Source organism: Sparassis crispa (genome assembly GCF_003851025.1).
Source record: "Sparassis crispa DNA, contig_000013F, whole genome shotgun sequence".
NCBI lineage: Eukaryota > Fungi > Basidiomycota > Agaricomycetes > Polyporales > Sparassidaceae > Sparassis > Sparassis crispa.
This window is the reverse complement of record NW_020939760.1, coordinates 875,972-889,115: the sequence shown is the minus strand read 5'-3', so window position 1 is coordinate 889,115 and position 13,144 is coordinate 875,972. Positions and strand designations below refer to the sequence as shown.

Below are 13,144 nucleotides of genomic sequence, written 5' to 3'. Positions count from 1 at the left end.
TACTTCCGTGACTTCCGCCGGCATGGCCGTTATACTTCCCTCCTCCCAAATGCTTTCCATGTGCACGCATGGCAGGCTATGGCCCTGTGAATATTTTTTGTAGACCAAATATGTAATGGAGTAGCTCGACATCTCGGATCCCCTCGCCTCCTCGCGGTCTTCGTATCTCGCTCTATGCTGCATTTCGTGGTGCACTTCGCCGGATTGGTCGCTCCAATCCATCAGGAAAAATCGGCTTTGCTAGGTAGACCTATGTAGCCTCTGTAGCAGTGATAGCGCGATAGGAAAGTCCCCATCTTCCTAAACCTCCAGAGTCACCCGCATGGTCCCGATAGTATACTGTAGTCGCTGTTACGCGGCAGCGAAACACGAGCGTCAAGTTGAGTCGTCACGAGACAGGGTCTTAGTCTAAGACACAAGTCCGTTTAAGTGACACTTCTGGCGATGTCCTCGCACTGAAGGTCGATCAGAGTTCGTTCTTATGACTCGTAGTAGCTGTCTGCTACTAACGGTCGATTTCAGTTAAAGGCAAGTGAAAAGCTGGTTTAATGGTAACCAGGTCGAGATGGGGATCCAGCTCGACAAGGTTGTCTACTTATACAAAAGGTATCCGCAGTACTACGCAGTAATGCGAGATCGTTCATTGGCTAGATAAGGTGAAACGATATCTGGGCAAGGTAACAGCGAGGAAGTAATATGTATGAGAAAGCTGAGTAAGGTCGTGAGAGATAATCAATACTAATGGGGATAACGAGTCGTGTATCAGAACGAGGTAAAGATGAGGCGTACATGCACGTCTTGCATGCGCGATAAGAAGAAGGTCCGGAGTTGGATCCGGTGTAACCCTAGACTAGGGGTTCTGGGCATCTGGGTAAAGAATTGGAGGTTGCGCTCCGATGAGTCACATGTTGGATCACGTGGTCTGGTAACGTAAAGGGAACAAGGAAAAAGAAAAAGAAAAGATGTGCCACAAGTGAGAAGCGTTGTAACATCAGCTCCCGTCTAACGTTTCTTGTCCCACAAGAAATATTGTGATTTTCATCGTCGTCGGGGGCAGTCGCGGACATAATGATCTCCTCCGCATCTGTAGCATGTCCGCCAGTTGGTTCGTGATCCTTGTTCGGGGATACGTCCATCCATGTAGGGATGAATGCGATGTGAGGAAGTGGATGTGGTCGAGGAAGATGGTTGTGATAACGGAGATCGTCCACTGGGTACATGCGAACGAGGAGGGCGAGGTCGAACGGGAATTGGTTCTGGCGACGAGCAAGGAGTGGACGCGGGTATTCCATTAGTGGTGTATCCGAGGATGTGTCTGATGTCTTCATCCCCATGCTCCCTCCAAATCTCCTGTGCTGTACGAGTGACTGTACTGTGCATCAACAACCAGACTTGGTCGACTCTGGTTCGGGCTCTACTCGTCCTTTCCTCTGCTGCGATGAGCTCTTGTCTGGCCGTCTGCATCCACTCGACCATTTCTAATGCTCGTTGCATGGAAACCACCGCTTGTCGATCTTGCGGGCGATTTCGTAAGGCGACAAGGATATCTGTGAAGTCGACAGGAACATGGATAGCCGAGACCAGACATGTGGCAAATTCTTGTTCGTCCAATGCGTGACTGAGTTCGATAGAAGGTGAGGGTGATGAAGCGCAGATAAAGGGTGTCTGCGCTCGAGAGGGTACTCCATTGACAAGCGTAGGCGATGCGGGTATGCTCATAATTGTGGAGGCGACTTCAGTGAGTATATTGTGAACAAGGTCGTCTATAGCGGAAGTGGGCATTGATGATATGTCGTCTTCTCCTCCTTTTATACCTTTCGGTCGTTAAGGGGATCGCGGTTATCTGTGATGTGAAATAGAATGTCGTGGATCTGGGTAATAATCAAATAGATGAAAATCCATTGGACGATAAAGAGTATTCCCACAGAGATAAGAGCTGCCTGATCAGTTCCAGGCATCGTTCTGATCACCCCAGCCGTTAGCGTGCGGGCTGTCTCGCGTGAAGAGTGTGTGTTCGACAAGTCGTCTGATAAGGATTCGGTGGATGATCCAAAGAAAAGTGAGGGTTGTGCAGTGGAGGACGATTAGGAAGATGATGAGGAAAACCGTCGTGGTAGTCATTCCGGGTTTCTTCTCCTCTACTGGATTCCCCTGGTCCTTTTATGCATCGAGGATTCGCTTGGCATTCTGTAAATTGTGGGTAGGTTCCCACGAGTTTTCTGCTGAAGAATATCCCTTCCACTTGACTAAGTACCTCAGATGACCTCGGTATGTCTTGTGATTCAGGATGGCTTCGACTTCGTACTCTTCTTCATTATCAACGACATCAGGTGGTGGGTTCACGTAATTCGGACCATGTATGTCGTTTTCGCGATAAGGAGATAGAAGGGCGGCGTGGAATACGGAATGAACTCGCCAGGTCTTCGGGAGTTTGAGACGATAGTTGGCTGGTCCGATGACTTCGACAATTTCGAATGGCCCCTCACGCTTTGGTGCTATCTTGCGCGAGGCGTAATTGACCTTCAGGTTCCTCGAGTCTAGCCAGACCTTCTGTCCTAGTGTAAACTTCGGCGATCCTTGTCTGACTCGGTCCGCCATCTGTTGTCGGGCTAACTCGTGCATGGCTAGTGCTTCTAGTCTTATCTTCTGCAACATGTCAAGCCTGGATTCAACCGATGGAATGTTCGTGGTCGGAAATACGGAAGGGAGCCCACGTGGTTCATATCCCATCATGATGCGGAATGGGCTCATCTTCCGTGCCAAGTGTTCCCTTGTGTTATGACAAAACTCGAGGTCTGGCAGGCGGTCGGCCCATGTTTCAGGGTTGTTTCCGCAATAGAGTTGAAGATAGATTTCCAGCTCCTGGTTGACTCGCTCTGTTTCTCCGTCCGTCTGAGGGTGATAAGCCGTGCTCATTGATGATCTGATCTGGAGTAGTCGATTTAACTCTTGGAAGACCTTGGATGCGTATTGAGGTTCTCTATCCGAGATGATTCGGTTGGGTAATCCAAATCGCGAGTATACTTTGTCATGAAAAATCTTGGCCGTTCCTTCGGCTGTGATCGTTTTGAGGCAGGGTGTAAGAATCACCCCCTTCATAAGGTCATGGTCTACTACGACCATAATTGAATCAAAACCGTTGGAAACGGGGAGGTCGGTAATAAAATCGGTGGTACAACAGGAAAATGGTAATGCGTGTGGGTCGGCGGGAATTGGTTCCAAAGGAATACGAGTTGGATGAGTATTCGGTTTCATTTGTTGACAGGCGGCACAGCCTTCAACATAATTGTAGACAAATGTATACATGCCGGGCCACCAGAATTCATGACGTAACAGTTCAAGAGTATTAAACTTTCCAGGGTGACCCATGGCAGGGGAGTTGTGATGTAGTCGAACGAGGTCATGACGAAGAGTTTCGGATGGTGGAACGTAAATCTTTCCCTTGTAGAGGATGACACCATCGCGAACTTCCCAGTTGGAAAGTGATGATTTCATGGGGAATGGCCCTTTGTGCGCAATCGCTTCGAGGGCTTCGTGAACAATGAGGTCTTTTGCTGCGTGATTTCTGATTTCGTCGAATAGTGTCGGGGAAATGGATCGCACGAATAGTGCGTTGGGTAAAAGAACACGATCTTCGTTGTCACTTTCACTGTCATCGAGTCCATTGCGACGAGATAGCGCATCAGATTGGATCATCTGAGTGCCAGGGACATGGATGAGGTGAAGATCAAATTGTGATAATTTGAGACTCCATCGTGCTTGTTGGCGGTTTAACTTCTGAGCTGTACGGAAGTACGTGAGGTTCTTGTGATCACTGCGAACTTCGACGGGATGGGGAGAGCCTTCAAGATAATGGCACCATTCAGTGAGGGCTCGAATGATTCCGAGGAGTTCACGGTCGTAGATTTTGTAGTTCCGTTCAGCTGAGTTGAGCATCTGTGAAATGTAGGCACAAGGATGGAGGTCTCCATTGATGTCGGCTTGGCGTAAAACTGCACCCGTAGCAAACTTGGAAGCGTCAGATTCAACAATAAAGGGTTTTGCCTTGTCAGGCAGTAACAGTACTGGGGCGGTACTGAATCGTTGCTTCAATGTGTCGAAAGCTGTCTGACATTCTGTTGTCCATTCAAAAGGTGGAGATCCAGCGGCAGTGCGCGTAAGATTCGTCAATGGTTTGGCAATATCCGAGAAGTTGGCAATAAACTTCCGATAGAAGTTTCCAAACCCTAGGAAAGAGCGAACACCTTTTACCGTGCTTGGTTCAGGCCATTCTGCGATTCCTTTAAGTTTGATAGGGTCCATGCCAATGTAGTTTTCTCGAATGATCATGCCTAGGAATTCGACTTCTTTAACATCAAAGAAACACTTTTCCGGTTTAAGGAATAAGTCGTTGTCTTTGAGTCGTTGGAGTACGCGTCGGGTTCGAATGTGATGTTCTTCCAAATCGTTTGAGAAGATGAGGATATCATCCATGTAAATGACTATCCATCCCTCATCGATCATGTCCTTGAAGAGTGCGTTCATCATCATTTGGAAAGTCACCGGGGAGTTGCAGAGTCCAAAGAACATGACCATAGGTTTGAAAAGTCCACGATTTGTCTTAAATGCGCCCTTCCATTGGTCACCATCTTTGATTCTGACATTGTTATATCCGGAGCGTAAATCCATTTTCGTAAAGATCGATGCGCCTTTGAATTGATCCATAAGGTCAGAGATGAGCGGAAGAGGATAGGCGTTCTTCACCATCCCTTCATTCAGGTATCGGTAATCCTGACAGGGACGTAGTGCTCCGTCTTTCTTTCCTACGAAGAAAAATGGTGAAGCCATAGGAGATTTCGACGGTCGGATGTATCCTTTTCACAGATTTTCTTCCAGGAAGTCATCCATCGCTCCTTGTTCTTTGAGCGATAACGGATAGACTTTACAGTCGCGTGGAATAAAATTGGGTTTCAAGTCAATGGCGTGGTCCCAAGGCCTGGTTTCTGGAAAGCATTCAGCTGCTTTCTTTTCAAAGACGGACTTCAAATCGTGGAGGTAGTTGGGGACCAACTCCTCGACGGTTTTGGGTTTGTCTACAGCTGATGCTTCCTTGTGTGCCTGTTGTGCCAATTCTTGTGATTTACCGGATGGTTTGTAAAAGACCGTATTCTGTGCGTTACAGAATAATGGGGATCGAGTACTGTGTGTCATTCTTCCAATGGCGGGGCCTCTTCGTATGGTGAAGACTGCGGTTTCAGTCTCTTCATTCGTCAAAGGTGACGCCTTCCTGATGGGTTCAAATATCCCAATAACTGGCTCTCCTGCGATATAGGATATAACTAGATCGTCGTCATCGAGCTGATCCATAGGGGGTTCTAATGGTGGGTCATCTGGTTCGGTATCATTCCGCACTGCGGGTAACTCGCCACGCTCAGTGTTATCGGCCATGATTTCTCTGATAGATTCTGAATGCCCAAACGAGGTAGGGGAAGTTTCGGTGGTGATTAACTCTGGGAGTCCATCTTCCTTGAAAATCGAAACTTCTTCATCTGGTGCCTCTTCGATGGTGGGTTTCGGTGGCCATTTGGCGTCTTTACCAAACCAAAAGTCACCGGTTTCCCAGTTGATCATCGGATTGAGGCGTTTAAGCCACGGCATGCTGAGAAGTATGTTTTCTTTGCCAATGCTGGTCAAGAGGAAGCGAGTAAGTGTCTTCCTTCCTCCGATTTTCATCATCTTCCAGGTATAATGAGTAATGGTGCCCATTTGATTTGGTGTGCCATCTGCATTTATGACTTTAATTGGTTTCGGTAATTCCCATCTGATGAAATCGTTTTCTTCCGCAAAACGAATGTTCATGAACGTTTCGGCTGCACCGGAATCGATCAAGGCTTCTGTTGTAACGTCTTCCTTCTCTCTCAACGAAATATTCACAGTGATTGAATTTCCGCTAGTGTTGCAAATAACGAGGGGAGATACGGTAAGATGTGATGGTCCATGTATTACTAGTGGCCGTTGTCTCAAAAACCCAATTGGGTTCGTTCTTCATCAGTCATGTCGTTGAAGATGTTTCGCACATAGGCGATCTGTTCCTCTCTGGTTTCTTCCTTCGATGTCTCCTTCTTCTGTGCGAGGTCTTCTCACATCTTCTTGATCCATGTGATCGTGTCTGTGTCCAACCCGGGCTGTATCGTTCTAGCATGGGTGAAACTTCCAGACTGGGGGTGAAATTGTCTGTCGTTGGCTATATGGCCCTTCTTTCCGCATAGGAAACATAATCCTTCTTTCATTCTCTTCTGTCGCTCATCCGGGGATAAGCGCGAGATATTGACACGATCAACATCCATCGCGTTTGGATCCCTTGCAGAAGCCGAGTAGTAGGGACGATGGACAGATCGGCCCTTTCCTCGCGTCGTCATAGTGGCTCCTCACTTGAAGATCTGAGCAGATCTCCATTGGTTATCAAACTGCGAGGCATATTCGTACCACTTGTCAAGTGTCTTGGGCATGCTTTCCATCCCATATATCCTTTGTCGGAGTGGGTCGTTAAGTCCCCACTTGAAATACTCGATATTTCCGGCATCTTCTAATTTCGCCTTGGATTCAAGCGATCGGAATTCGGCAATGTAGTCGTCTGCAGTACGAGTTCCTTGCTTGATGTTACGCAGCAAGGTACGAGCGGTTTCTTCAATATTTTCATCGCCAAATGCTTTGTTCACACTCGCAATGAAGTCTTTCCAATTCCCATAAGAAAGGAAGTCATTATTGGTGAGTTCCGTTTCTATGAAGCTCTGTGCCCATGATCCTGCTGTTCCTCCTTGCATGTGCGATAGCACGAATGCGATCTTCTGATTGTCCTCCTGGTAGACATGGCTATTTCCGGCCATGTAATTCTTGCATTGGTTTATAAATTCCCTAAGCTTCGAACGGTCTGAACCATTGAAGATCTCGGGTTTTCTAAAACCAAGTTCCTTCTGGCTGACATGGTGACGTCCTTCATCCATGATAACTGTAGCCATCGGTGGTATGTAATCGGATATGATTGGTGCAAGAATCGGTTGGGGTACGGGATCCTGGACAGGGAGGTTCCAAGGGGCGTCTGGTCTTTCTCCTGGATAAGAGATAGGTATGCCGCTGTCTGCGATGTGTGATAGTACGAGCCCTCCAACATTATGGGGTAGGCCTGCTTCGTAGTCACCACTTGGGTGATCAATGTGTTGATCTGGTCTGATGAGTAAAGGTCGTCCGTTTAAAACGTGTACGTTCCTCTGTGCATCCCACTCTGCCTGAGATGGGAGGAGATCGATGTATTGCTTGGGAAGAGCAGTCGGGTTGATAAAGTTCAAATCCAGCGTGGATAAATTCCCCTGTGTGGCCTACGTCTACACGTAGACTGCACACCGTCCTTAACTAAGTGGGTTCGTTCATCGTCGGCTAACAAGCCCATAGAGTGTCTTCTGTCTTCAAACTGGTACACCTATTTGCTGATTGCTCGAGTGATTACCTCAGCCTCCTCAGCCTATTGGTCTCTCGGACAGACCCCTCTCCGAAGATGAGTGATCAGTCTATCCCTTCAGCTACCTCGATTACAGAGTAATCTCAAACGGTGCTTTAGCAATCGAATCAGGTGTATCGTTCAGTCTTCAAGGTTCGGTCCGGTCGGTAGTTCATTTGTTAGACTTTAGGAAGTCACAGAGAGTAATAAGATCTCGACCTAATGTTACGCGGCAGCGAAACACGAGCGTCAAGTCGAGTCGTCACGAGACAGGGTCTTAGTCTAAGACACAAGTCCGTTTAAGTGACACTTCTGGCGATGTCCTCGCACTGAAGGTCGATCAGAGTTCGTTCTTATGACTCGTAGTAGCTGTCTGCTACTAACGGTCGATTTCAGTTAAAGGCAAGTGAAAAGCTGGTTTAATGGTAACCAGGTCGAGATGGGGATCCAGCTCGACAAGGTTGTCTACTTATACAAAAGGTATCCGCAGTACTACGCAGTAATGCGAGATCGTTCATTGGCTAGATAAGGTGAAACGATATCTGGGCAAGGTAACAGCGAGGAAGTAATATGTATGAGAAAGCTGAGTAAGGTCGTGAGAGATAATCAATACTAATGGGGATAACGAGTCGTGTATCAGAACGAGGTAAAGATGAGGCATACATGCACGTCTTGCATGCGTGATAAGAACAAGGTCCGGAGTTGGATCCGGTGTAACCCTAGACTAGGGGTTCTGGGCATCTGGGTAAAGAATCGGAGGTTGCGCTCCGATGAGTCACATGTTGGATCATGTGGTCTGGTAACGTAAAGGGAACAAGGAAAAAGAAAAAGAAAAGACGCGCCACAAGTGAGGAGCGTTGTAACAGTCGCCGCGTGTGTCTAGCGAGTGCTATGGAGCACTACCGATTTTCAATGGGCTGCTCAGTAGTAGTCTTAGTTCAGGTGCTCAGGAGGTGAATTCTTGCTCTATAGCTCACAGTAGTACTCCAAAGCATGTATGAAACCAATAAATTAAGTGCGCAGAAATCATACTAAGGATCAGAACTGGAACTAGTACATGATCAATCATCTTCCGCCTCACTATCCATTTCCCCTGTGTGTCCCTGTAACTCCTTCTGTGCGTCCTCGATTGCTGCGGCCGACAAATGCCCAGTTGGCGCATCATCATCTGCAACACCTGTGGCACGGCTGGAGAGAATGTTATCGAGGGACATGAGCAAGCCGAAAACAAGTCCTTACCGAGCGTGGTCGTGCCATTTCTTACACAGGTTGCATACAACACCAGGAGATGATCGCGCCCACTTTGTGATGTCTTCCATGTGGTTCAGATACCATGGCTTATTCTCAAATTCTGAGAATGCTACCTGAGCATGAATGCCGGTAGACCACTCTTTGATGCAGTGTTCAACCTATCCATGAAATATGAGCAGCCTCAAATCGAGCCAACAGTCTGAGTCTATGCACCCCGGTCAACAACAGAGCTAGAGTCGGCGTGCGAATCGGGTCAAAGTACTTCCGAAATTTGATACCGACGGAGTTCTTGTTCTTGAAAAAACATTCCTTGATCAACTTCGTGACAATGGTATTGCGCAGGAAGCCGGAACGACTTCCCACGTCCAGATCAAAGTCCTACAAGAATAAGAGAACAGCCCAATTGGAAATGATGAAAAGAATGTACTTTGTAATGGAATGTTGATTCATGTATCAGACCTTGATAGAGCTTAACGTTCTTTCGTTGAGCTGCTGGTTTGTCGCCAGGAACAAATCCATAAGCGGCAGCAATATGCTTGCGAATCTCGTTGATAAGGTCTCCGCGTGCATTTGATTTGTGGCTTATAATCTGTGGATGGGGTCAGATTCAACACGCAACAACAGAGAAAAGAAGACATAAGATGCTTATCATCCTCTCTGACAACTCATACTCCTCTCCTTCTCCGTGAGTGCGACAAGTCTCGGACCAAAGTTCACGGGCCCACTGAATAGTGATGTCAGTATCGGGGAACCCTTCCACTGCGCAGATGCGGCAGCCGAATTCGTGACATGTCTTGAGCAGCAAAGTCCTGACGTCATCTGTGTATTGAGAAGCCTTCGGACGCCCGCTTGGAGACTCATTGTTGATGAATTCCGCGGCTTTCAATGCCTTTGTGACAGGGGCATGTGAGGAACCTGAGCGTGCCGCGGAAGACTTTGGGCAGTCTTGAGTTGATGCGGAAAGAGAATTTGAGCCTCCCATCGGGCAGTGCCACTTGTGAGTGGTTGTGCGGGGGGTAGGAGTTGCACAGACATCAATGTTCTCCGGGTCTGAGGAGTCCAAGACCATTGGCTGAGATGGTGGATGGTTGCGCATGGATGAAGTGTCATCCTGATCTAGGGGTGTATTTGTCACTGTGGCCAGAGAGTCGGACTGCGTCGAGTGCCGGTTCGGGTCTTGCAAGGCTTGCGTAGGCGGTGTGGCCACCGCATGCACTGAGCCTTGACGACGCAGGTGTTGAAGGGTCACTTGAGGGCGCCGAGTTAGTTTAGCCTTCTGAATGGGAATTGTCACAGCAGGGCCCTTTCTGAACTATTGGCGGTAGCATGGCCGCCATCAAAATGATGTAAGTTCGTGTTAATAAGCAAACAACAGAACGTACTGAAGATATGAGGTTGATGCCCATTTCAGCATCACTGGCCGGCTCTTCCTCCTCAGCAGGTATCCTCTCAAAGTCATCTTCAGTCGGTGCTTGTGCGACAGCTAGCGCCTTCTTCTGCTTGGCGAGCTGTTTGTTCGCATTGGTGAGCTTCTTCTGGAGTTTTGTGATTTGCACCTGGGCGACAATGGCTTCATGTTCATCTGCAGAGAGATTCATATGACGATCAAGCTGTGAGGCCGCAGAGTGCTCACCTATCTCTTTCTGCTTCTTCGAAGCCTTACGGGGCCGCTTGTTGCACGGAGATGTTCTCGTTGTTTTTGCAGTCTTCTTTGGTCATTCAACTTCTGATGCCATGCTGGAGTCCTCAGAGTCAGTTGGCTCGGAAACAGGAGAGGTGTGTGGTTTGCATTTCAGCATGATGGTGAATGGAGTAGCAGAGTGACTGAGTGTTGAACTTGCCATAAATGTAAACAATGAATGACCGCACTGTGGCCATGCCATGTTGACTGGTGCCAGCGTTCATTTACCTGGTTTAACTGTTGCAAATTCAGCGAAATCTCACCTCTCTACTAAACTCTCTCATATCCCAAGATGCCAAACTATGTCTGCTCATTCTGCCATCACCACAAAAAAAGCACCAAGAGCCTGCACTCGCACATCTCACAAAAGCGGCCGTGCCGTCTAGCCTTCTACCGGAAGCTGCAAAAGGGCCGCGTACCTGTTATAGTCAACACACGTGTACCGGAGGGAGAATTGGAGGTCAGTGGTGATGCGGAGAATGGTCATGGTAGTGAAGAGTCGATGGAAGTGGATGAACTGCCATTCGATGCAGAAGACCTACCGGTGGATCCTCCTTTGCAAACACGCACTTCAATGGAGATAGAAGAATTAGTACAACTGGAACATCCTGCACAGCCGCATTCACGATGTGTGACTGTTGAGGAGGTGGAAGATGAGGAGTATAGGGGCTTACTGAAATGTCCCTGGATCCAAGACTTCCCGCCAGAATTTGATGTGGCTGCTGTCCTTTGTGAGGCGAAGACAGAATTTGAAACCCTGCGCGATGAGAAGGCAGCTGCAGGGGAAGAATCCTGGCATCCGTTTGCCAGTCGGGATGAGTGGGAACTCGCGCACTGGCTAATGACTGCGGGACTCAGTCAGACAGCTACCGATAACTATCTAAACTTACCCATAGTGAGTCTGCTGATTCTCTCAGGCTGTGAGCTAAACTGACATGAGAACTTCAGACCCGAGAACGCACGAACCTGTCATTCCATAACAAGCGCGCCTTCTATCAGAAGATCGATGCACTTCCACAGGGGCCCTCCTGGTCATGCGAGCCTTGGGAAGTCACTGGTGATTTGCTGGATGAAAAGGGTCAGCCTCGCAAAAAGACCCTAGAACTGTGGAAGCGTGATCCTGTTGAATGCATCAAGGAACTGATCGGCAATCCCGCATTCAAGGATGCGATACGATATGCACCAGAGAAAGTCTTTGCAGACTGCAATGGAGACACCAGGATCTATGATGAGACATGGACAGGCCAGTGGTGGTGGGACCTCCAGGTACATGCAGATATTCACTCAAATATAGTATCAGGCAGTGAACTGACCTTGTGCCAGGAAATAATGCCAGATGGAGCGACAATTGCACCTGTGATTCTGTCATCCAACAAGACGCAGTTGTCAAACTTCAGTGGTGACAAGTCTGCATGGCCAGTTTACCTCTCCATTGGAAACATCAGGAAGTCGACTCGACGTCAACCCTCGGCACATGCCACGATCTTGATCGGCTATCTCTCAGTCACAAAGCTTGAATGCTTCTCAGAAGGGCAAAGATCAATTGAGGGTGTGCGTCTATTCCACTCATGCATGAGGTCACTTCTGGACCCTTTGATCAAGGCAGGCAAGGATGGCATTGAGATGGTCTGTGCCAACGGATGTGTGCGAAGAGTGTACCCTATTCTGGCAGCATACATTGCGGATCACCCTGAGCAATGTCTTGTCTCAGGTTGTCGTGAAAGTCACTGTCCAAAGTGTACTGTCAGTCCAAATCAGCGAGGAGAACCACTTCACTCTCTTATGCGCGACCCTGATGTCATCGAAACTGTGCTGTCGGAGGCCTCTCAAGGACTCAAACCAGATGATTTCAAGGACTTGGGCCTGAAATTGATTGATCCATTCTGGAGGGAGCTGCCACACTGTAACATTTTTGCATGCATAACCCCCGATATTCTCCACCAGTTACACAAGGGTGTCTTCAAAGATCATCTTGTCAACTGGGTCACTCAGTGCATGAATGGAAATGCTGCTGAAATTGATCAACGCTTTAAAGCTATGACAACTCACCCAGATTTGCGTCACTTCAACAAAGGCATATCACTGATCTCACAGTGGATGGGCGCAGAATACAAAAATATGGAGAAGGTTTTCCTAGGTGTTATAATAGGAGCAAGTGACCCAGCTGTTCTTTGTGCAGTGCGCTCCGTCTTGGACTTCATTTATTATGCTCATTTTGAGGCACATACTGATGATTCCATTGCCAAACTTGAAGCTGCCTGGAAGGGATTTCATGCAAACAAGCATGTCTTTGTGGAGAAGAGCATCCGGAAAGATTTCAACATACCAAAGGCCCATTCAGCAAAGCACTATGGAGGGTCCATTCGCAGTCTTGGAACAGTGGATGGATTCAATACTGAGAACTCAGAGCGCCTTCACATTGATTTCGCCAAGCGTGCATACAGTGCAACAAACAAGAAGGCTTACCTGAAGCAGATGACAGCCTGGTTGACATGACAGGAGGCCGTTCACAGGTTTCAGGTATATCTGCGGTGGGCAGAACCACCACGATCCAAAAAAACTCAGGCGAAGGGCAGATCAACAGATACAGATACATCAGGAAAAAATCACTTCAGTACATGAGGCTAGGTAGCCTAGGTAGACCCGGTAGGTTGGTAGACAAGTCCCGGAAAATATAAGCACCTGTAGCCACCCGCGAGCCTCTGTAATGCTAGGTAGCATCTCCGCAGCATCTATGT

At 48.1% G+C, this 13,144-nt stretch overlaps 6 protein-coding genes across 6 annotated transcripts; 1 reads left to right on the top strand and 5 right to left on the bottom strand.

Moving 5' to 3' along the window:
- Positions 1 to 850: 850 nt before the first annotated feature.
- On the bottom strand, positions 851 to 1,292 carry SCP_1403120 (hypothetical protein; the record flags this gene model as incomplete). The annotated part of the gene is made up of 2 exons (XM_027764016.1): positions 851 to 867; positions 1,022 to 1,292. 2 exons carry the CDS (start codon positions 1,290 to 1,292, stop codon positions 851 to 853), a joined length of 288 nt encoding a protein of 95 aa, XP_027619817.1.
- An 868-nt stretch (positions 1,293 to 2,160) lies between these two features.
- On the bottom strand, positions 2,161 to 4,827 carry SCP_1403110 (Transposon Tf2-9 polyprotein; the record flags this gene model as incomplete). The annotated part of the gene is made up of 1 exon (XM_027764015.1): positions 2,161 to 4,827. One exon carries the CDS (start codon positions 4,825 to 4,827, stop codon positions 2,161 to 2,163), a length of 2,667 nt encoding a protein of 888 aa, XP_027619816.1.
- Positions 4,828 to 4,857: 30 nt separating this feature from the next.
- On the bottom strand, positions 4,858 to 5,637 carry SCP_1403100 (hypothetical protein; the record flags this gene model as incomplete). The annotated part of the gene is made up of 1 exon (XM_027764014.1): positions 4,858 to 5,637. One exon carries the CDS (start codon positions 5,635 to 5,637, stop codon positions 4,858 to 4,860), a length of 780 nt encoding a protein of 259 aa, XP_027619815.1.
- Positions 5,638 to 6,407: 770 nt separating this feature from the next.
- SCP_1403090 (hypothetical protein) lies at positions 6,408 to 6,983 on the bottom strand (the record flags this gene model as incomplete). Its single annotated transcript, XM_027764013.1, has 1 exon — positions 6,408 to 6,983. The coding sequence occupies one exon, from the start codon at positions 6,981 to 6,983 to the stop codon at positions 6,408 to 6,410; it is 576 nt and encodes a 191-aa protein (XP_027619814.1).
- Positions 6,984 to 8,535: 1,552 nt separating this feature from the next.
- On the bottom strand, positions 8,536 to 10,323 carry SCP_1403080 (hypothetical protein; the record flags this gene model as incomplete). The annotated part of the gene is made up of 6 exons (XM_027764012.1): positions 8,536 to 8,662; positions 8,714 to 8,883; positions 8,939 to 9,103; positions 9,153 to 9,314; positions 9,540 to 10,037; positions 10,108 to 10,323. 6 exons carry the CDS (start codon positions 10,321 to 10,323, stop codon positions 8,536 to 8,538), a joined length of 1,338 nt encoding a protein of 445 aa, XP_027619813.1.
- Positions 10,324 to 10,698: 375 nt separating this feature from the next.
- Positions 10,699 to 12,902, top strand: SCP_1403070 (hypothetical protein; the record flags this gene model as incomplete). The annotated part of the gene is made up of 3 exons (XM_027764011.1): positions 10,699 to 11,301; positions 11,355 to 11,672; positions 11,730 to 12,902. The coding sequence occupies 3 exons, from the start codon at positions 10,699 to 10,701 to the stop codon at positions 12,900 to 12,902; spliced, it is 2,094 nt and encodes a 697-aa protein (XP_027619812.1).
- Positions 12,903 to 13,144: the final 242 nt, after the last annotated feature.